Here is a 21,481-nt window from a genome sequence, read left to right as displayed (position 1 = left end):
TAGCAATTTCATAACTTTTCAACTTCATAAAGTAAATTTCCTTTGATTTTGAATTGGAAATAAAATTAATATACACGTAAGCACATTTATTTTATATTTATTTTAAAATGCTAGGTTAATGATATTTGTACATACAAATATGTAATACTATTTAATTTTCCTTAATTTTGTTAGTAGCCCTATATAGGAATTGTGTATCCAGGTATGTGTCTCTTTATGTGTGTATATTTTTGAATATGCCTGTCTTTATAATTGGGTTTTGTTATATGGTAGTAGTATGTATATGTTTATCTATATATATCGTATTGGTCCGAAAATAGGCCGACCTTTTTTGCCATTTTTGTCAACCTTGAAATCTAGAGTCGGCCTATAATGGGGCACTAGCCAAAGTAGTATAATTAATCACATACATTTCAAGGAGAATCACTTCTTATGGCATAAAAATGTTATCAGATATACATTTCATTGACCTAAAATTACGTCGTACTTACGTTATTGGGGTTAAGTGTGTTTACTAAATTTCTAAGTTGGAAAAATTACTAATTCCACGTATCATATTTTAAATTAAGTTCACAGATGTGGTCACTTGTAGCACATAGCTAGGGCCACCTGAAAGTGGTGAATAAAAATGAGGTATTTCGTCATTATAAACAGGTAAAAGCGGTATAAAAATTCGTTTAAAAAACTGAAAAGCGGTGTTAAAAATCGGCCAAAAAATTACCGGCAAATAATATTATTATTTTTCAAAATTATTTTTACATTGAATTTCCTATACAAATATGCATATATACACTTTATTAACTTTAGAATAGCATATTAAAACTAATCAACTTAACATATAATATATAATGCATTTATATTCAAGCCACTTAATGCATATACCTTGCAATAAATTTTAAAAATATATACATATATAGGTATATTTATATTGATAATTTATTTAAAATGTACAACAATGTCCCTAGTATGCTTGAAATGGTTGGCCTGAAGTATCAGACTGCAGTTACAGGAATCAAGTCTTTTCGCAGCCACCACACACTATATACAATACTTGTACTTGTGCAATACTTGCACATCATAATTTTACTTCCTTCATCAAAAATAAAAAAGCCATCACTTTTAAATTCCTTTACATGTTTTTGGCATGTTGAATTAACCAACAATTAATTACTTCCAAGAAAAATTAAAAAAATTTTTTTTTTTAATTTCAGGACCTAATAGGTTTGTTTGACTCGAGGTCTCTCGTGCTCCTTGGGAGTTGAAAGAGTTGGGAGCAAGTTGACCTGAGGGCAAAAAGAGTCTGTAACTTTTAATACACTAAGAAAACGCGATTTGTTGTAAAACAATGATGGCGGCAAATATAGCAGACAACGTGAGAAATTTGTTTGGAAATGAAGATTCATCTGAAGATGAAGCTGCTATTGATTTACCGTATATTGGACTACAAATTATGAGAGAGCTTGATGAAGGTAAAAAATATAAATATTGCTTTTTGACTTTAAACCGCCTGTTATGCATTAGCTAACCTGTACTAGAAAACGATTGCAAATCTTGTGATTGTTAAATAAAGAACGCCAATTAAGTTGTATTGAAATGTTTTTCCGCTCCACTGTCGTCATCTATTAAAATATTACCGTCATCACCAAATGTAGCTTGATAACGTATTGACTCCGTCAAAGTCGTGCCAAAACAACCAGCAGACGACTTGCCCTCGCAACTCTTCCTCGAGAGGAGCAGCATCGAGAGCATGACCTGAGTGACCTGAGAGCAACTTGCCCCCGCGAGTAAAACCACCATCCACTAACTGCTTCCGGAAAAGGGCGCCCCGAGATTTGACAGGTCAAAAAGAGACCTCGAGTCAAACAAACCTAATGTGTTGCATATATTGTGAATACTGAACATTTCCAGAATGGCGCCATTTTGGAATAGTGGCGATATTGCCTTTTAAAAACATTGTGCTGTATTGGATGGATAACTTACAGTTCAAATAGAAACCACAAGCACAACCTGAAATCTTCCGAAGTTAAACGTTATCTTAGGTTAGGTTGGCGTTATTTAAAATACTTAATGACCGTAAAATAAAAATATTTTAATCCTTTTATTATGGTGCTTTTTTACTTGTGATCGGAAAACTTCGGAACTGTTCGGGTAAGCGGCTTTCTACATCTGGATAGACACATCTATGCATAGAAAGAATCTGTGACTCTTTGGTCAAATTTGCAGTATCAACAAAGAAGATGGCGCGTGACTTCATTAATAAAATATATTACCACGATCGTTTCGACGGATGGTTCTATTTAATTTTTTCCCGACAGCTTTATATATACGACAAGTTATCTGAGGTTAGAAAAAATATATTATTAATTGGTAACGTTGCTACGGGGAAAAAAAAAATACCGTTTGGATTCCAATCCACATCCCTTACCGCATGAATTTATGAGAATACAAGTTTAATACTCTACTCACGTCAGATTTTTAAGGATTGTTGAAATTTCTTGCCGTGTTTACAGTTATAAAACGTATTGCATATTATTTTCGTAGTAAGGTGGTACAAGTTGGCTCTGTCTCTGTTGTGTCGAACGAAGGAGTTAATAAAATTTTTTTGCGTATTTCGCGTGTTTTATCGTGAATTGTCAAAAAAAGGCAAATTTCGTGGGAAAATCAGATTTAATGAATATTTCGCGTTTTTCGTCGTTTTTTCGCTATCGCGAAAATTGCATGGCCCTACACATAGCTTTTAAAAGCTCGGTCTGGTTATTTTTGATCTCGATTTAACAGGCTGCGGTAATTTTATTTGCTTGTAAAATGTTGTATTTACAGTAAACAATTAGTAAAAACAGCAATTTTGCCCTAAAGTTATTTACCGTAGTATGCTTTATTTACTCTTCTACCACAGGAAAATCAAAATAAATAAAAAATAGGTAAATGGCACCAGTGTTGGCAACTTTTAGTTGAAACACAAATAAACAAATACCGGTACATACCAACAGTAACAAGAACAATAAAACCTATTTGCAATATTGGCTGTTTTATGGTTGATTCATACACGTTTTACATGAAACCATTTTGGGTTTTTTTACGTCAAAATTAAACGTACCGGTAAATATTTTTACGTCACACGTAGCAATTGCCGTATAAAATGTTGGCACCACTACAAAAGAATGTGAAGATAAACGGAAACACAGCTCCGGATCCAGCTCTTTGAACATGTATCCCGGATCTGTATTTGACACACCTATTGGGTCTAGACTCTACGGAGTACCGTGCACAAAGCCATTGTTCGTTCGTAATGGCTGATCACGTAAAGGGTATGGTTCAACTAGCAGGGGAATTAGGCGTAGTTTTTCTGCCAATTTCAAAGTAAGTGTAATAAGATATGCAGAAACCACAAATAAAGTGGAAGCTGGGAGGAAATATGGTGTTGATGAGAAGAATGTGCGTCGCTGACGGGCTCAAGCAAATAAATTAAAATTTATTTTTCCCTGACTTTGAGTGTGCTGTAGAAGCGGTCGGCCTATTTTCGGACCAATACGGTACTGTATTTTATCACATAATCATAGCTCGTTTTATACTAAACTCAAGTTTGAAAAATAGGGGTGCGAATTTTATGCAAAATGCATTTTTGTTGAGCTAAGTTATTCATAAAAACAAAACCTATTCATGGAAAGTACGTTTATATAAAAAGTAGAGTATATAAAAGCATGCGAAACAATTTCAATTAATAAATCATGCAAGAAATACATATTTTGTTAAACTTTAAATATAAAAATGAAAACTGTTAACCAAATGTAAGCCGGAACTAATGCATAACTATCGTAGTACACACAAACCATGATAGAATGCGGGTTATCAAATGTAGTTTACTCGGCACAATACAGAACGTGTGCGTTGCATATAATCGGTGAGCTATCGATATTGATATTCGACTACTTGTTTGCACTCTATACGGGCATCAACGTAATCAAACAGGAATTATGTTAACTAGCGCTGCCTAAATTTTTATAAGTGGTATACATTGGCAACGGATAAAGGTTATAATGATTGATAAGTCTTTAAAAGAAAATGTACACATCAGACAACTAAATATTTCTGTTAATTAAATAAATAAGTAAGATGTAATAACCAAATTATCATATACCGTATTTACTCGTGTATAGCGCGCCCTCGTGTATAGCGCGCACCACGATTTTTGCAACAAATTCCAAAGAAAAAATTTTTTTTCCCCATAAATAAATTTTACTAACATTTTGTGGTACCTGTACGTGTGAAACAAATGATAATTTAAATTGATGTGTGGTGATGCGTCAGGAAAATACAACTCTGCTGTGTAGACGGAAGATAATGAAGCGCTGTATCGTCACAACTGGTACGTGGGCGGGAGGAAGGGAGGCAGGCAGGAATGTGACACGGAGGACTAGATGACTCACCGGTAGCAGCTGCGACGAGGAAGCGAAGGAAGTGGGAGGGGGAATGGCGACAACATTCTTTCTCTCTCTTTTATTTTACTAGCTGCGCTGGCTTTCTGTAGAGGGGGAGGTCTAAAAATAAACAAGAGACGTGCGAGCTTGCGCGCACACGTGTGTGTGTGTGTGTGCTGTGAGCGTGTGTGCGAGAGACCAGGTTGCGTGCGTGCGTGCGTGCGGGTGTGGGTGTGTGAAAGAGAGGCCTTGTTGCTTGTGCGTATGTGTGGGAGCTGGCCAGAAACGTGACCCGTCACCCGGCAGTTAACGACTTCCACTCCTCCTCCCCGCCACACCCCCTTTTTTTTCCGTGTATAGCGCGCATCCTTATTTTTTTCCTTTACTTGAGGGGAAAAAAGGGCGCGCTGTAGTTAAACTTTAAAAAATATAGTTCTATATGGAAAACAAAGTTTATGTGCAACATCTCACATGGAAAAAAAATAACTTGTATCTTATTGAGAAAATGGCAGTACCAAGACATTTGACTATATTGGATTGGAGATCGTATGGTGCATGTACATCTTAAACAAGTATTGTAAGCCCATTATAACTATCAAACTGCGTGACAAAAACTTGAAAACTGATTGTTGTTGCATGGTGCTTTATCCTGTCATGTTTACTATCTCACAAAGCGCTCGGAATCTGACAACAGGACCAAGAATGTAATGCAATGTTTATGCGAGAATTTTTTTCCATATTTTGACACCCTAAAATGACTGTGTGATGATAATGCGGGGGAAAAAAAACTGTAGTACGAGGGTTATTTTTTTTTCAACCTCAGATCGGCTGTAATAAAAAAACAGGAATAAATTGGGAAATTATTTTAATGGAAAAAGAAACGTACATCTTTACTCTATTTTTCCACATAATCACCGTGCAGATTGAGGCATTTGTCGTACCGATGCACCAGCTTTCCAATACCCTCTGCATAAAATGATGCCTCCTGCCTATTCAGCCACGTTTTAACAGTGCCCTGCAGTGTGATTACAGTTTCATTTCTCCATGGCATGCCCATTAATCTATACCCTAATCGCTCGTACACGAATCGACATGTCTCATAGTGTTTACCCCCTTCCACCAACCATGTGGAGCGGCCAACTCACACCTCAGTTGAAGCTTGGTTATGGGAATGTCAACATGGCTGCAACGATAAACTGTACGGCGAAATACGAGCTGCGTGGAGTCATCCGTTTCTTACAGGCAGAAGGGCACACTGCAGCAGAAATCCATCGCCGAATGAGTGTTGTGTACGGTGAAAACTTTATGAGCGATGGCTTTGTGCGAGAGTGGTGTCGGAAATTCTGCGAAGGCCGTATTGATGTTCATGATAAAGGTGGCCAAGGAAGGAAGTCGGTAGCAACAGATGAAACAGTTCAGAGAGTTGATTCAGTTGTTCGTGAGAGACGTCGATTCACGATTTCAGAACTGTCTGAACAATTTCCGCTCATTTCAAGGTCAGCCCTATACGCCAGTGTTACAGACAATCTCGGATATAGGAAAATCTGTGCCCGATGGGTACCCAAGATGTTGACTGACATCAACAAGGAGCGGCTATTGGCATCAGCCTTGTTTTTGCTGCATTACGCAGACGATGGTGAACACTTTTTGACTCAAATTGTGACAGGTGATGAAACATGGATTCATTTCGATAATGAAGAAACAAAACTTCAATCACAACAGTGGATGCACACCTATTCTCCAAACAAGCCGAAAAAGTTCAAACGGACATTCAGCACCAAGAAACAGATGGCTACAGTGTTCTGGGATCACCAAGGTGTGTTACTGGTTGATTTCATGGAGCCAGGGACAACAATCAATGCTGCTGCATACTGCGCGACACTATGACGGCTAAGACAGTCGATACGCAACACGCGGAGAGGAATGCTGACATCTGGTGTTGTCTTGCTTCATGACAACGCCCGACCGCATAGTGCCGCCATAACCAGGGTTGGGTTTTTCCCGTCCAAAAGCTATTTTTCCCATCCCAGTGGGAAAAACTGGTAAATACCGGTAAAAATTGGTAAATACCGGGGAAAACTGGTAAATACTCTACAATATAAATATGTATGTCTTAATTGCAAAATTTTATATTATTTTTATATTTTTTAACACTTATAACTGTGTTTAGATTGATTAAAAAATAGAAAAGTATGCTTCCTAAATTTATTTTCCAGTATATAACGGTTCGTTATATACAAAATAAACAGATGTTCAACGTTGATTGTAATTTTGTTTTTATTTTTTCACACAGAATGCCCCGACGAATCCAAACACTTCCAATGGTTCATTCACTCGTTTCATTCATACATCTGCCCGTCGAAAAACTGCTGGTAGCTCGCGCGAGGAAAATTAACAAAAATTAATAGCGTAGATTAAGTCCTTCATTAATGTTTTGCTGCAAAGACATGAAGTCAGTGCGGCCTCAAATGTGGCCGCACCCAGCGAAACCGAATTTCGCCCCGAGACAAATGCCGACGAAGGTGGCCGCAATTTCTAATTATTGTCCAAAAGAAAATAAAACAAATTAGGTTGACTTAATATTCGGCCTGGCTCTGACCACCAACGTGAAATTATCCATTAGTAAATTACATTATAATTTAGCGAGAAGCCACCGAACGCGACCTACTGGTGCAGCAGTCGGCAGACAACTGGTGATCTCATGAACTCGTCTCCTCCACGCAGGGAGTAGACGTCACATGACCTCACCGACCAATCACACGCACGCTTCATTCATGCTTACAGATACAAGCCAATCACAGAACAAGTTACAATACATGAAAAAACCTTTTACACACAGAACTCTGGGCTTCCCCTGATCAGTCTCTTTTCAATTTCACATCGAAATCGGGGACTTCCATTCTCGTTCTCTCTCCCACACCGTGAGAGAGCAGTTATCACTCAGTTCCCATGCAGGGGGGGAATTACCGTCTTTATCTCGGTTGGCGGGGAAGCACTGTTCCTTTCTCACTCCCACTTACAGGCCTCTCATGCCTCTCTTTCTAACCATCACACAAGCCCAGACACAGTCCCGTGATTTATAATTATATTACAACACGTTAATAAAATTTAAGAACGATAATTATAATACAAATTACTTTACAAAATTAAACTTATTGAGAAAAACCTGAATAAGTAGGCCTAAACAGGTAAAAATCTAAAACAGCGGCTCATTTGTGAATAATTTCATAAAAATTACTAATGATAGAAAATGTCTAATAAAATAATAAATACCTTCTTAAAAACATAGCAAGTGAAAAATATCAACCCTAAAATATATAACAAACAGTAAAATATCATTAGAAAGACTTTTTAAGAAATATTTACATTCATGAAAAACAGTTTAAAAGAAAAATTATTTAATTAGGAGGGCAGGGTTCTGCAACATTACAAGTATTATATAAAATTACTAGTGGAAACATTCTAACACTTTTGGCACATGCATAAAACTTTTAATGATTGTACTTTAAACCACCAAAATTAGTGAGCTGTATCTATTTTTGTGCCCTGGAATGAACACCATGTGCCCTGGAAGGAGCATTGTTCTGGAATGTACTGCCATGTTGTTTATGTTCATCAGTAAGTTGCATTATAAGGTATACTAGTTTCATAAGTGGAAGGTAAAAATGCCAAAAACTTCAACCAAAGGAAAAGGAGGAAGACCACTCAATTCAGTTTGGAGTCATTTCAACCAAAGTGAAGATGCAAGTGGCAAGTTAATAGTTAAGTGTAAAACATGCAATCAAGTAGTAAGTGCAAAAGCTGACAGAATGGGAAAGCATATTTCACAAACTTGTCCTGAACTTAAAAAAAAATGAAAACATGCAAACCGATTCTTTTTCTCAAGCTAGTATAAATTCCAGTGTGGCAGCAACTAGTGATTGTGATGAAAATTATCCAAGACCTTCAACTGCTAACAGACCTACAAGCACAATTTCTACTACAGGTGTAAAACATTCAGTCAACAAATTCCAGCCTTTTGTAAGTGACTTTGTAATACACACTTCAACCACAAAAAAACAAGAACTTGATGTCAAAGTAGCACAATTTTTTTTATGCGTGTAACATTCCATTTTCAACAGTAGAGAAAAAAATTTTTACTGATATGATATCTGTATTAAGACCAGGCTACAAACCTCCAACCCGAAAATGTCTTGCGGAAGATCTCCTTGACAAGATAACAGAAGAGCTTCAAGAAACTGCTAGACAAACTGTTGTTGGCAGAACTGTCACTCTCATGCAAGATGGCTGGAGCAATATTCACAATGACCCGATAATAGCCAATTCCATATACTGCAATGGTAAGAGCGTCTTCATTTCTTCAGTAGATTGTGACTACTGTAAGAATCTTGCTTCTGAAGCAAAACTTGCTGCTGAAAAAATGTATGGGTGCACTGTGAAAAGTTTTGTTTGTGACAATGAACAAAAAATAGTTTCAATGAGGCAAAATCTCCAAAAAGAAGACATTGTTCCAATTACATATGGTTGTGCATCACATTACTTGAATCTCCTTGGCAAGAGCATCAGTGTTGAGTCACTTAGGCCCATGTTGTCGAAGTGCAAAAATTCTTCAGGAACCATCACATCCCAGGAAGTTTACTAAAAGAGTACTCTGGTTCAGTTAAACCACAAATCCCAGGCGAAACAAGATGGAACTCTGAGATGGCCTGCTTGCAGACTATTATTATGAACAGGCCATTCTACTTGCAAATTGTAGACAGATATGATGACGAAATTAATGACATCAAGTGCATAATAAACAACAGTGGTATCTACAAAGAGGTGAAAAATATGTACAATCAGTTGAAACCAATTTCTGATGCACTGAATAAATTACAGAGTGACAGTGCAAACATTGCAGATGCTTGTGAGGTCTTTTTGGATCTACTACATAATGATCAACTGAAACCACACACAAAGAAAGTGAAGTCTAGGTTTGACAGTGCTATAACTCCTATTCATATTTTGGCATAAGGGTAAAAAGTTGTCTCAAGCCCAAGAGGAATCTGCTCGTGTATACTTACAAGGCATAAACCCTCAGTACTTGTTTTACATTGTTAAGTTTCAATTGGAAGAAGAACCCTTCCCAAAGACATTTTTTTCAGATGAGATTAACGGTATTTCACCTTCTCAGTAGTGGAAAAACCTGAAAAAAAGTGGCATTGATGCAGACTTTCTGGATTTAATGGACCACATTCAAGAATGCCTTGCATCATTTGCATCTTTGGAGCGAATTTTTTCCAATTTTTCATTTATCCATAGCAAAACCAGAAATAGATTAAGTACTGAAAGGGCTGCTAAATTAGTATTTTGCTATATGACTCTGAAAGGTAAAGCAGACACTGTAACACTTGACTAATAACTTGTAGAAATTCTAGTCTGGAAAAGAGTATTACACAATTATTTAAATTTCGAAATTGTTCTTTGGTTTCTTCAATCAATTCAGTCTCTTGGTCATTTTGTGTGTTTGCTTGTAAGTGTTTGAAATGTGAACAATGTACATGTGATTATTATGTACAATTATTATATTAATTTTAAAAGTGTTCTTTGCATTTTCTGGCATATTTTTATTATTTTTTTGTTTTGTAATTTTGTGTGAATGCTTCTATTGTAATAGTTTGAATCATGAACATTGTGCCTATGTCCTATTACGATCAACAAGAAGGCCCACAATGATGAATTTTCCATTAGAAATGATACATGTAACTAGCATAATTCCATTTTTTGGTCATTTTATATTTTTGCTGCTATTTGTTTGAAATGCAAACAATGTGGATGTGCAGAAATAGAATTCCTTGTGTTTCCTTGACATAAAGCTGTTTTTCTGTAATGTTACACATTTGTCTGTTGTGATTAATGTACATACCCTTTTGTAATTATTACATAAAAAAGTTACTAAAATTATAAATATATTTATTTTTACTTATTAATAAGTGATTAATGTACCTACCCCTTTGTGATTAATACATAAAGAAGTTACTAAAATTATAAATATATTCAGTTATTCACTTTTATATACTAACAAGTAATGCATTTTAAATCACTGAATTTTACAGAATTATTACAACACAAAATATGTTGATTATTAAATTGAAGTTTTTCCGACGTGGGAAAAACTAATATTTCCCAAGACGGTAAATACCGGATTTTACCATGGTATTTACCAGGGATGGGAAAAACGTTGCCAACCCTGGCCGTAACAACAACTCCTTGCAAGATTTCGATGGGAAGTGTTTGATCACCCTCCTTACAGTCCGGATTTGGCACAGAGTGACTATCACCTTTTCCCCACGTTGAAAAAGTGGCTTGGAGGACGACGCTTCAACACCAATGATGAACTGCAGAGCACTGTTAAAACGTGGCTGAATAGGCAGTAGGCATCATTTTATGCAGAGGGTATTGGAAAGCTGGTGCATCGGTACGACAAATGCCTCAATCTGCATGGTGATTAATGTCGAAAAATAGTGTAAAGATGTACGTTTCTTTTGACATTAAAATAATTTCCCAATTCATTCCCGTTTTTTTATTACAGCCGATCTGAGGTTGAAAAAAAAATAACCCTCGTATAATAGAGCCTGCCAATAGAGGTTTCCTGCTCTGTTTGACAGCACTGATAAACCGCATTGAAAAAATATTGCAGAATTTATAAATGAGTGTAATGTGTTGTGTGGGGTGCTGGTGTGCTTGTTCTGAGAGAAGCAGTTGGTGGGGGGTGTGCTGTGACCAGGCTGGGGACGGTACAGGCACAGTGTAGCACAGTGTAGCACAGTGTAGCACAGTGTAGCGCTGTGAAGCCAGACCGCTGGTGTGCTTGCAGCGATGCTGGTGTTCTTGGTGCAGCACGAGCGCTACCAGCGACGCCACGCCCAGTACCGCCAACTGGCACATGATATCAGCCATCCTACAGACCCTCCCCAGCCCCCGGCCTCCACTTCTGCCACACACGCAGGTATCACAGCCACTGTCACATCCGTGCAGCCTCCTCTGAAACGTGCTTCTTTTGGATGGATCCCCTTTGGAAAAACAAATAGTTTTGATTTTAACTTGAATTAATTTGTTAGTAACTATTAATCATTTAGAATGAAAAAAATTTATTATATTTCATTGGAACAAATATCCAATCAGTGGCACTCTTTTGCAACATATGCTTTAGTTTCCATGTGATAATACTAGAATTGGGTGGGAATGGCAATTTTACTTTGGGATGGGATTCGGTCGGGAAAGATATTGGATTTTCTTGATAGGAGGAATCGGGAGCTAAAGCATTTAATAAAAATAAAAATAAAAATAAGTCACTTAATCTTGACATACAGAAAAAAATATTTACTATTTATATGTGCATATTCATAAGTTTTTCATAAACCATCTACATTAATAGTCCAAATAAGTTCAAATTCACCAAGGGATATTGACACACAAGGACAAGTAATGGAAATAAAAAACAAACTATTTATGCCCTATTCTACTTAGAATTTTCATGAAGCAGGGATGTAGCTAGGAAAATGTGAGTGTGGGTTGCCTGCAAAAAAATGGCGACACAGCAAATTAAATACCACAACTTTAACGTCAATTGTTTTAGGAAAAACAACACCCCCGTTTAAATTTAACCAAATTTTCTCAACCATCGTTAACGTTCACTTCTATTTCAAGCGAATTCTTCTGTTCTTCTGTGCTGCCCAATGCTGAACTGCAGTTTTAAATGGGTAGTCTTGGACATCTGGACCTTCCAGCGAAATGCGAAGCAGGGAATCAAGCGTGAACTCACTCAGTCTGTTTCTCAAGTCAGTTTTTATGAGCTTCATTTGAGAGAAATCTCTCTCACAGTCAGCTGTGTGAAGTGGAATGATTCTGTACACTTGTGCGAGTTTGGCTATATTTGGAAACAAACTGCCAATTGTTTTGTCAGTGCAAAGAAAGTGGACCACTTCTGTACAAGTCTTTTTCCTGTGGTTATCAGCCATGTATTGCTTGATTTCACACCATTCTTGTAGGCAAAGTCTTGATTCTAATCCAAATCTTGCAGACAACAGTTTTATAGCTTCTGTTCCATACACATCAAAGCGATGGTCATGAGGAGATGGAAGATGTGTAGGGTTAAAAATGGAAAAACATGTTAGAATGTCACAATCGGTAAATCTGACTTGAATGTTTTCAATTAGTGTTTGGAGGTACTGTAATTTAATGTTCTTGAAATGAGCAGCATTTGTTGGCTTGGTGTGAACTGAGACACCTTTACTTGCACACATTTCCAAATATGATGCAATTTCCCTCTCATTTAATCCTTCAAAATCTTTCAGTCTCTGAAGTTTGTTGATGGTTGAATCTACAAAAGACTTCACAATACTCAAATCAGCATTTTCCTGTTGAAATATTTTAGAAAGACGGTTCATGATGGGTAATACGTCACACATTAACAACAGTGTTGCAATGAATGAGAATTCAGTCACATAAGAACACAGACCCCGAGCCCTTGCATCATTTCTTTCTTCATATTCCCTTTCAAGACTTAGTACAACACTTGGATAAATATCTTTCATCCGAAGTACACATTCTCCATAGCTCAACCACCTTGTATGACTAGGCTGCTTGACCTTGCCTTGTGGATCTTGAGGAAATAGACACTGTAATTCATGCAGGCCAGCACTTCTGACAGAGCTGTTTTGGTAAAAGTCAAATACCTGCCTCATAATGTCACAGAATTTTTTTATTCCAAGGGTCTTTTCAGCAGCTTGCGATACAGCCAGATTCAACCTGTGGCCTGCACAGTGTACACCAACAGCTTCACATACATTTTCTACACCTAGCTGTTGCTGAATTTCTACCTGTTTCTCTCTTATCTTTTTAACTGCCCCATTATGTTTACCTGTAAGAACAGGTGCACCATCTGTTCCAATACCACACAGCTTTGAGAAACATAGATCACTATCATGCAAATATGATATAACAGCATTTGAAATGTTAACAGAGTTCAGGGCAACACCTTACAAATTTGAGGTACAATTTTTTGTACCACTAAGGCCACTATTTCCTAAGTCACTGAGAATGTCAATAATTTTCAGGAAACTGCTTTGCAGGACACCTTCACTGTCAACATAACGTGCATGAATGACTAATTGTTCAACTACAGCTGAATTTGTAGTCTCATCAATTTCAATTGAGAAGAATGGTGCATTTTGTAACTTGTCCAAGATCACATTTTCTATCACAGTGGATAAACTAATTACCATATCTTGAATGAATGTTCTACTACAGTAATTAGCATTTTTTGCTACACGAATTGTGTCTTTGATGGGAACACCAAGAAAGCATGCCAAGTCCAAAATAGGCTCAGGGTTTGTTGTATGAGGAATTTTCTTTTTGCACAAGAAGTATAGACATGCAAACGCTTTCATGAGATCTTCCTCACACATGCTTGGCTGTATTTTGTCACTGATGGGACCATGAAGGCTGGCTTGCAATTCAAGTTTAAGTGAATTAATATGTGCAGCACAATTTTCGTGTCGAACAACACTTTCCAATCGCAAACGAGTGCATGGGGATTTTGTCCAAGTATCTCTATCAAAAGGAGTTTTGTTAAATTTTTGACACAGCAAGCAGAACATACCTTTAGCATCTGTGTTGTAAACCAACCATGCTCTGTTAGTTTTCCACTCTCGCCTAAATGTGACTGCTTGTTTTCGTCCCACTGCAACTGCAGAACTAGTTGAGGGTGTTAGTGTGCTTGCTGGTAGCTGGTCTTCTGTAGATACACCCACAACACTTGATGAGCTAGTTGATGGCACTGGTGGCTGGTCTTCAATAGGCGCAGTGTTTGTCACAAGGCACTTGTTTTCTAACTCTGATACTTTACAATTTGATTTGGTAGTCTCTTCAGAATGAACATTCTCACTGTCCAGAAAAATTTCCCGTTTTTTTCTTGGTTGTGAAACGAATAACTTTGTAATTGTCTGATTTCTTTTCCCATTGTTAGACATGTTTACACTACTGTAAAAGAAAGCCCTTTGTGAATATCTTAAAATAAATACAGAACCGACAATGTTATTACTAAAACTAATGGCTTATTTATGTTAGTTTTCTCACAAAAGTTTTATTAGTATACCATTTGTCACAAATTCTTCACTCACTCCTTTGGCACTCTAGAAATAGGCCATTGGAAGTAACAAGTAAATATACTCATCACCTCATAATACACAAGCCTTCTCTCAATAACAAAGAAAAACTTTCACAAGTCCAACTGACCTATCCACTCTGACACTCATACAACAGATTAATGTTTTAGTATAGGCCTACATGTCACTTTTGATGGTGCAGTAGAGTGGTTTGCTTGTCACTTAACACGGAAGATAGGAAGGTCCTTTGTTGACGCCTGGCGGCACTGTTATCTCTAAATCATCAGACACGCGGCGGCAAACGAGCCAGGCTAGGCGGCACGGAGTGTTTGACCTTGTCTTTGTCCCTCCAACGTAAGGAAAGAGGGGGAGGAATGGTTGCCTAGCAACGTAGAGACTTGGGGTGGGAAGGAAGTAGCAGAGAGCTTCTCTGCAGCGGCACATCACACGCAGCAAGACTGTCTAAAAATAGCTCATCCCCCTTCCATATTCACTCCTCCAGCTCCGGCCAGGCGGCAAAAACTGCTTAGCGCAACAAGGAGATAACATTCCTTGCCATACATCCAGGAATAGAGATATGGTTTTTAGATAAAATTAGTGTGGGTCGGCGATTTCCGAGTGTGGGTTTCACCGCCCCATGCCGCCCCATGTGGCTACATCCCTGATGAAGAAATACTAATCCTTCAACATGTTCACTTGATACATATTTTGTTATTGACAATATTGCCAGCACCAGAGAAAACACTTTCACTGGCAACCTCTGTTGCTGGTTTTTCTTGAAGAATGACTAACTCATTTTTTTTGCTTTTGGATGTTTTATTAAATACTTCCTGTAGTTGAATCATATTCAGTTTACAGGACAGAAGGGCAAAAGTGCAATGCAACTTGTAATCGGGTAATTTCTTGAAGAATTTCCAAACAGGTGCTGAAGTCACACTTTAATCACCTTTGCCATTACTGCCTGAAATACAAAATTTATAAATTTAGAAACCTTGCATTTTTATTTTGTAAAATTTACCGTAAACAATTATCATGTCAACGTTTGAATCACATTCTTATTTCCATAGTTTACTATTGATCATGAATGATGACCAACTGCAACAACTTAAAACCGCTCCGATGTTTTTGAAAATGAAACACAAATTATGGCCTCAATATCTTAAACAAAGATGGCATCATTTGGTTTCTTTGTTAAAAATGGAGTTTGTGTTATTTTGAATATCGCACGTTTGGCAAATTGTTCATTACTGCTCTAGGGAAGTTTACTTTCAAATATAACATAACGATATGGTAAAGATGTTTATGTATGCCAAAGTAAAACTTAATTAATTAAAAATATTTTTCATCACATTAAGTACTTTATTTAGCCTTGATTGTTTGTTTTTAACACAGTTTATGAACAAAGTGTTGTATTTACTTTCCACAGATAGTTCTTACGTGTTTTTTATTATATCTTTATTCTTTGGTTAATACATGAGCAAAGTTGATGTTTTCCACGTGATGTATATGATGATAAAAACGTAAGCGTATAAAGTTTTTGTAACATTAAAATTGGTTTGCCGGACTGAGGTTTTTGCTATTAAAAATATATATTTTTTTATCAAGGTATTATCCTGAAATTGGGGAATGGTCTTTTTTCCAACTTTCATCCCGAGTTTCGGGTTCCTGTTACCTCTACAAGAAACTTGTGGAAAGATCAAGACAAAGTCTTAATATTTATTTCTGTAATCCTGTGGACAGGCCGTAGCTGTGTGGTGAGGCAGTCAGACGTACAGCAAGGGGAGAAGGCTGTGGTGGCCAGTACCGTGTGTGTGTGTTGTGCAGCGCCGGGGCCTGACGCGGTGGACATAGAGGACCTGGTGTGCCTGCCCGCGGTGCACGGGGATCAGCTCGAGTGCAGGTCTGTGAGCTGCGGGGACTGCGACCGGCTGGTGGGGTCGGCGAGGGAGGGGGAGGTCAGGCCAGGGGATGTGTGTCCCTCCGCGCTGGCCTGCTCCTCCCCGCGCCGCGCCGGCTGCGAGGCTCTGGTCGCCGGCTATCGCCAGAAGGAGGAGGAGGACGACGACCACCAGGCGGGGCACCACCAGGTGCTCCTGCTGCTGCTCGCTCTGTCCTTGTTCGTGGTGAGTGGTCGCCGATCCGTGGTGTGATCCGTGATCCTTGAGCTCTAGAGTGCATCTCTTTGTGATTTGTGAGCTTGTAGAGTTGCTGGCTTTTTACATTTTCAAGTGTTCTCAACATCACTGACAGCGGGCAAATTTCAACACAGCTAGGTTTAACTTGATGTAATTATCAGCCTTGAATTTTGGGAAAAGCGGGGAAATAAGCACGAATTTTCATTGTCGGGGAAAAAAACCTGGAATCATGCTTGAATAACTTGTCGCCGGGTATTTCATTAATATCTCTCTCGCAGATAATATGTCTGCTAGTTTTACAGGTTATGTCAAGCCCACACATTTGAAGATATTAGAATTTCAGTTCAAATAAACAAAAAAAAAGTTTTAGGTTTTTACTGTTTGTTAATTGGTTGCAGTTCTGCTTTAACGTGGTTTTGTCATATTCGACCAAATTGAAGATTGACAGTTGATCACCAAACAATAGAATACTGTTATTTATCATCCTTATGCATGCGCATCTTCAATATGGCAGTGGTGTTATTGCGTAGATTAGAGTGAATATGACATTGATTATGAGACATTAATGTTACCTAATAATTTGGTTTTTTTCATTTTTTCTATTCTTTGAACTCCATATACAACTTCCAACCAATTTTATGGTTTAAATGCCCAGAATCTTCTTTCCAGTTTGAAAGACAAGCTTCTTTATTGGAACATAGTTGTAGTTTGTGAAAAATGTAATTTTGCCAAAATGCTGTCCAGAAGAGTTATTCTTATTTCTGTGTGTGATGTTCAATTTGAGACATTTATCTTGTCTCATGTGTAAATTATGTTATGGTTTTGCATGGGAAATATTTAAGTAAATTTATTTCCATCACAAATCATTAATTGCATACCTAACTGGCTATATCAATACTGATAAAAAATATATATTCTTACCGTTTACATTTAAGAGTTCAAGCTGCTTCTTCTTTGTCAGCCTGAAATGATTTAGAGCCCTGGTACAATTAGGTGGTCCGCAGACATGACCCTACCTGATTCTGGAATTGCATTGTACGTGACGTCACTACAGGGTTTGTCAGTAAAGTGATGAGACTGGCCGCTCCACGAAGCTCCAGTCGCTCGGAGAGGGGATTTGTGGTGGGGGACTAAAATAAGCAACGGACCTGGTGGCAGTCACGTCCGAGCTCTGGCGCAGTGGGGTCATACTGGCGCAAAAGCTGTATTTTAATTTTTGTCACTGCAGAAAATGCCTAAAATGCCCAGCGTTTGCTGGAACAGCGATACACAATTAAATTTTGCTTTGGCCTGGGCAAAACCACTTTCGAGTTGCTTGCCTTGGTTGAGGAGGCTTACAAAGATGATGTTCTGTCAAGGGCCCAGGTTTTCCAGTGGTTCCATGAATTTAAGAATGGACACGAGTCATTTGAAGACATGAAGCGATCTGGATGCCCTTTAACCATTGGTTTAGACGAAAATGTGGCCAAGGTAAAAAATCTCCTGGATTCCGAAGGTCGTTTGAGTATAAGATCAATAATTGAAGACCTAATCAAGTGCAAAACAACAGTTCACAAAATTATTTCTGAAAATTTGAACATACGGAAGGTTTGTGCGAAATTGGTGCCAAAAGTGTTGAGTCATGAACAAAAATAACGAGGTAGTTGCCGGAGCGGTCAGATACTGACTGTCACTGACTGCAGTATTACGCTAGGGGTTGAGGGCAGGTGTACATGGTCCGTCCCTGTGCATTATTTACCTAGAAAAACATGCTGACAGTGGTAACGGCTTGACTGATTCTCTCCTGATATAAATGCAGCGAGCCAAGACCACAGATGTTCCTCATGGCCATGAACAAGGAACTTTAAAAACAACTTTAAACATATTCTGTTCTAAAATAAATTCTTTTAATTCGAAAAAGAGATAATTAGTCTTCAATTTGACTTTAACTTTCCAAAGCTTAGCACATACCTAATGGGGAAAATAAAACGTGAAACGATAAATAGAATAATAAATGCAAAATCATTTGGTTTACTAACAGATGTCTCAAATCTAGTTTTACCTGGTGCAAATCATACATACATAACAGAATTCAAGGGATTTTGTTTTAAGCACATTAAAATGTTATCCTGAAAATGAATGTTTAGCATATTTTTACTGCTATTACGCTGAAATGAAAAGCGTAAGGTACTGAAGTTCTTCCAGTGCTGACAATGCCTACAAGAATGTTGTTTGTGCTGTAGGGCATTGCAGTGTCCGTGTGGACTGCAGTGATGGACGAGATCTCTGGCATCTACGTGGAGCTAGCCTTCCTAGACGCCACTCTCAACCTGGGCCAGAGCGTCCTGGTGTTCGCTGTGTTCTTCTGTGACAACGTCACCTTCTTAGCTTCTCAAGTCAACAGGTGAGAGTAGTGTGCTCCCCGTCACTGCCTTGTTCACTACTTTACCTCCACCACTTTAATAAATATATTACAAATATTTTTGGGCTTGCGGTAGTGTTGCTAGTAACCAATGCCAAGTGTAATCCAGCAGTTTTCAGTCGAGCCTCATTCCATTTACTTAACATGGGTTCTAGATAAATAAACTATGGTACAATCATCTTACAGTTGAACAACTCTGGGCAGTGTAGCTAAAGCTCTTGGGAGTTACAAACCTAAACAACAGCCATATTCTGCCTTCATTGTGAAAGCAATCGTGTTTGTTTTTTAGGTAGATTTCAAAGGGGGAAAACCTATTTCAATTATTGCAATGGTGTGACTGCCAGTAAATGTTTACTTAGTTTTTAGTTACAAGATTTCTAGACCCAAACCTCTGACACCCGTCACATGTGCGAGCAGTTTGTCACACTTCACCTCAGTGACACAGCAGCACATATGGAGTGTAGTGCCTTGCTTGCAGGTGGCACAGGAGGTGGACGAGCAGCGTGCCGCTGGTCCTGCCGCCCCTGGACGAGCTAGACTCTTGACACTCGTCACGTGTGCGAGCAGTTCGTCACACATCACCTCAGTGACACAGCAGCACATATGGAGTGTAGTGCCTTGCTTGCAGGTGGCACAGGAGGTGGACGAGCAGCGTGCCGCTGGTCCTGCCGCCCCTGGACGAGCTGGATTCTTACACTCGTCACGTGTGCGAGCAGTTCGTCACACATCACCTCAGTGACACAGCAGCACATATGGAGTGTAGTGCCTTGCTTGCAGGTGGCACAGGAGGTGGACGAGCAGCGTGCCGCTGGTCCTGCCGCCCCTGGACGAGCTGGATTCTTACACTCGTCACGTGTGCGAGCAGTTCGTCACACATCACCTCAGTGACACAGCAGCACATATGGAGTGTAGTGCCTTGCTTGCAGGTGGCACAGGAGGTGAACGAGCAGCGTGCCGCTGGTCCTGCCGCCCCTGGACGAGCTGGACTCTTACACTCGTCACGTGTGCGAGCAGTTCGTCACACGTCACCTCAGTGACACAGCAGCACATATGGAGTGTAGTGCCTTGCTTGCAGGTGGCACAGGAGGTGGACGAGCAGCGTGCCGCTGGTCCTGCCGCCCCTGGACGAGCTGGATTCTTACACTCGTCACGTGTGCGAGCAGTTCGTCACACATCACCTCAGTGACACAGCAGCACATATGGAGTGTAGTGCCTTGCTTGCAGGTGGCACAGGAGGTGGACGAGCAGCGTGCCGTTGATCCTGTCGCCCCTGGACGAGCTGGACTCTGACACTCGTCACGTGTGCGAGCAGTTCGTCACACGTCACCTCAGTGACACAGCAGCACATATGGAGTGTAGTGCCTTGCTTGCAGGTGGCACAGGAGGTGAACGAGCAGCGTGCCGCTGGTCCTGCCGGCCCTGGACGAGCTGGACTCTGACACTCGTCACGTGTGCGAGCAGTTCGTCACACATCACCTCAGTGACACAGCAGCACATATGGAGTGTAGTGCCTTGCTTGCAGGTGGCACAGGAGGTGGACGAGCAGCGTGCCGCTGGTCCTGCCGCCCCGGGACGAGCTGGACTCTGACACTCGTCACGTGTGCGAGCAGTTCGTCACACATGACCTCAGTGACACAGCAGCACATATAGAGTGTATTGCCTTGCTTGCAGGTGGCACAGGAGGTGGACGAGCAGCGTGCCGCTGGTCCTGCCGCCCCTGGACGAGCTGGACTCTGACACTCGTCACGTGTGCGAGCAGTTCGTCACACATCACCTGGACAAGTGCCGCAGGGAGGTGGCACACAACAAGAGGTTAGCAAACTTTCTCCCATGAGTAATTGGGAATTCCTGCAATTAGGATAAACTCTGAATTTGGAATTAGTATTTCTAGGTAGATCGTGAATATTAGTGCATGTGTAACACTCACTATATTTAATTAGGGCTGTTCCGATACCGATACATGTATCGGTTATCGGCCGATATTAAGGTCATAGTCGATTCACAGTAATCGGTAGTAGTATCTGTGCAGATATCGGTAAAGATATTTGATTGTCAATTTCACGTCCAAGTCATAAATACTGTTACCACTTACCTTACAAACAAAGAATTTCTCATGTTTCAGAAACAAATCCCCATAATTGAACAATAAACAACATACAAACAAGATAGGAAGTATTTTTCAGGTTAGGGCATTGCTTACCTAAAGTAAACAAATCCAAATATTTGAAGTTACAGTAATTGAGAGGACTGAAACCAACAGTAATTTATTGGTTCAGTGAATATTAAGCCCATGGAAATGAACGAAAAGGTACATTATCTTTATTTACCAAGACCGACACATAACCTCTCAATCACGATTCTGTAAATACACAACATACC

The 21,481-nt window shown here is 39.3% G+C and overlaps 1 protein-coding gene across 3 annotated transcripts in view; it reads left to right on the top strand.

Moving 5' to 3' along the window:
- The window catches only part of LOC134536708 (lysosomal cholesterol signaling protein), an 85,074-nt gene that overhangs the window by 51,120 nt on the left and 12,473 nt on the right, over positions 1 to 21,481 (top strand). Inside the window, exons 11-14 of one of the 3 annotated variants that reach the window (XM_063376576.1) lie at positions 11,275 to 11,406; positions 16,391 to 16,689; positions 18,924 to 19,084; positions 20,774 to 20,914. In XM_063376576.1, coding sequence (XP_063232646.1) covers positions 11,275 to 11,406; positions 16,391 to 16,689; positions 18,924 to 19,084; positions 20,774 to 20,914 — 733 coding nt within the window. Of the gene's footprint in view, positions 1 to 11,274; positions 11,407 to 16,390; positions 16,690 to 18,923; positions 19,085 to 19,580; positions 20,029 to 20,773; positions 20,915 to 21,481 lie in introns of those variants that run through there. The other 2 variants (XM_063376578.1, XM_063376577.1) reach the window with 2 other exon arrangements.

The sequence above is a fragment of the Bacillus rossius genome, chromosome 11 (assembly GCF_032445375.1).
Source record: "Bacillus rossius redtenbacheri isolate Brsri chromosome 11, Brsri_v3, whole genome shotgun sequence".
Lineage (NCBI taxonomy): Eukaryota > Metazoa > Arthropoda > Insecta > Phasmatodea > Bacillidae > Bacillus > Bacillus rossius.
Note: the sequence above shows the minus strand (reverse complement) of the source record. Positions and strands in the feature narration are given on the sequence as shown.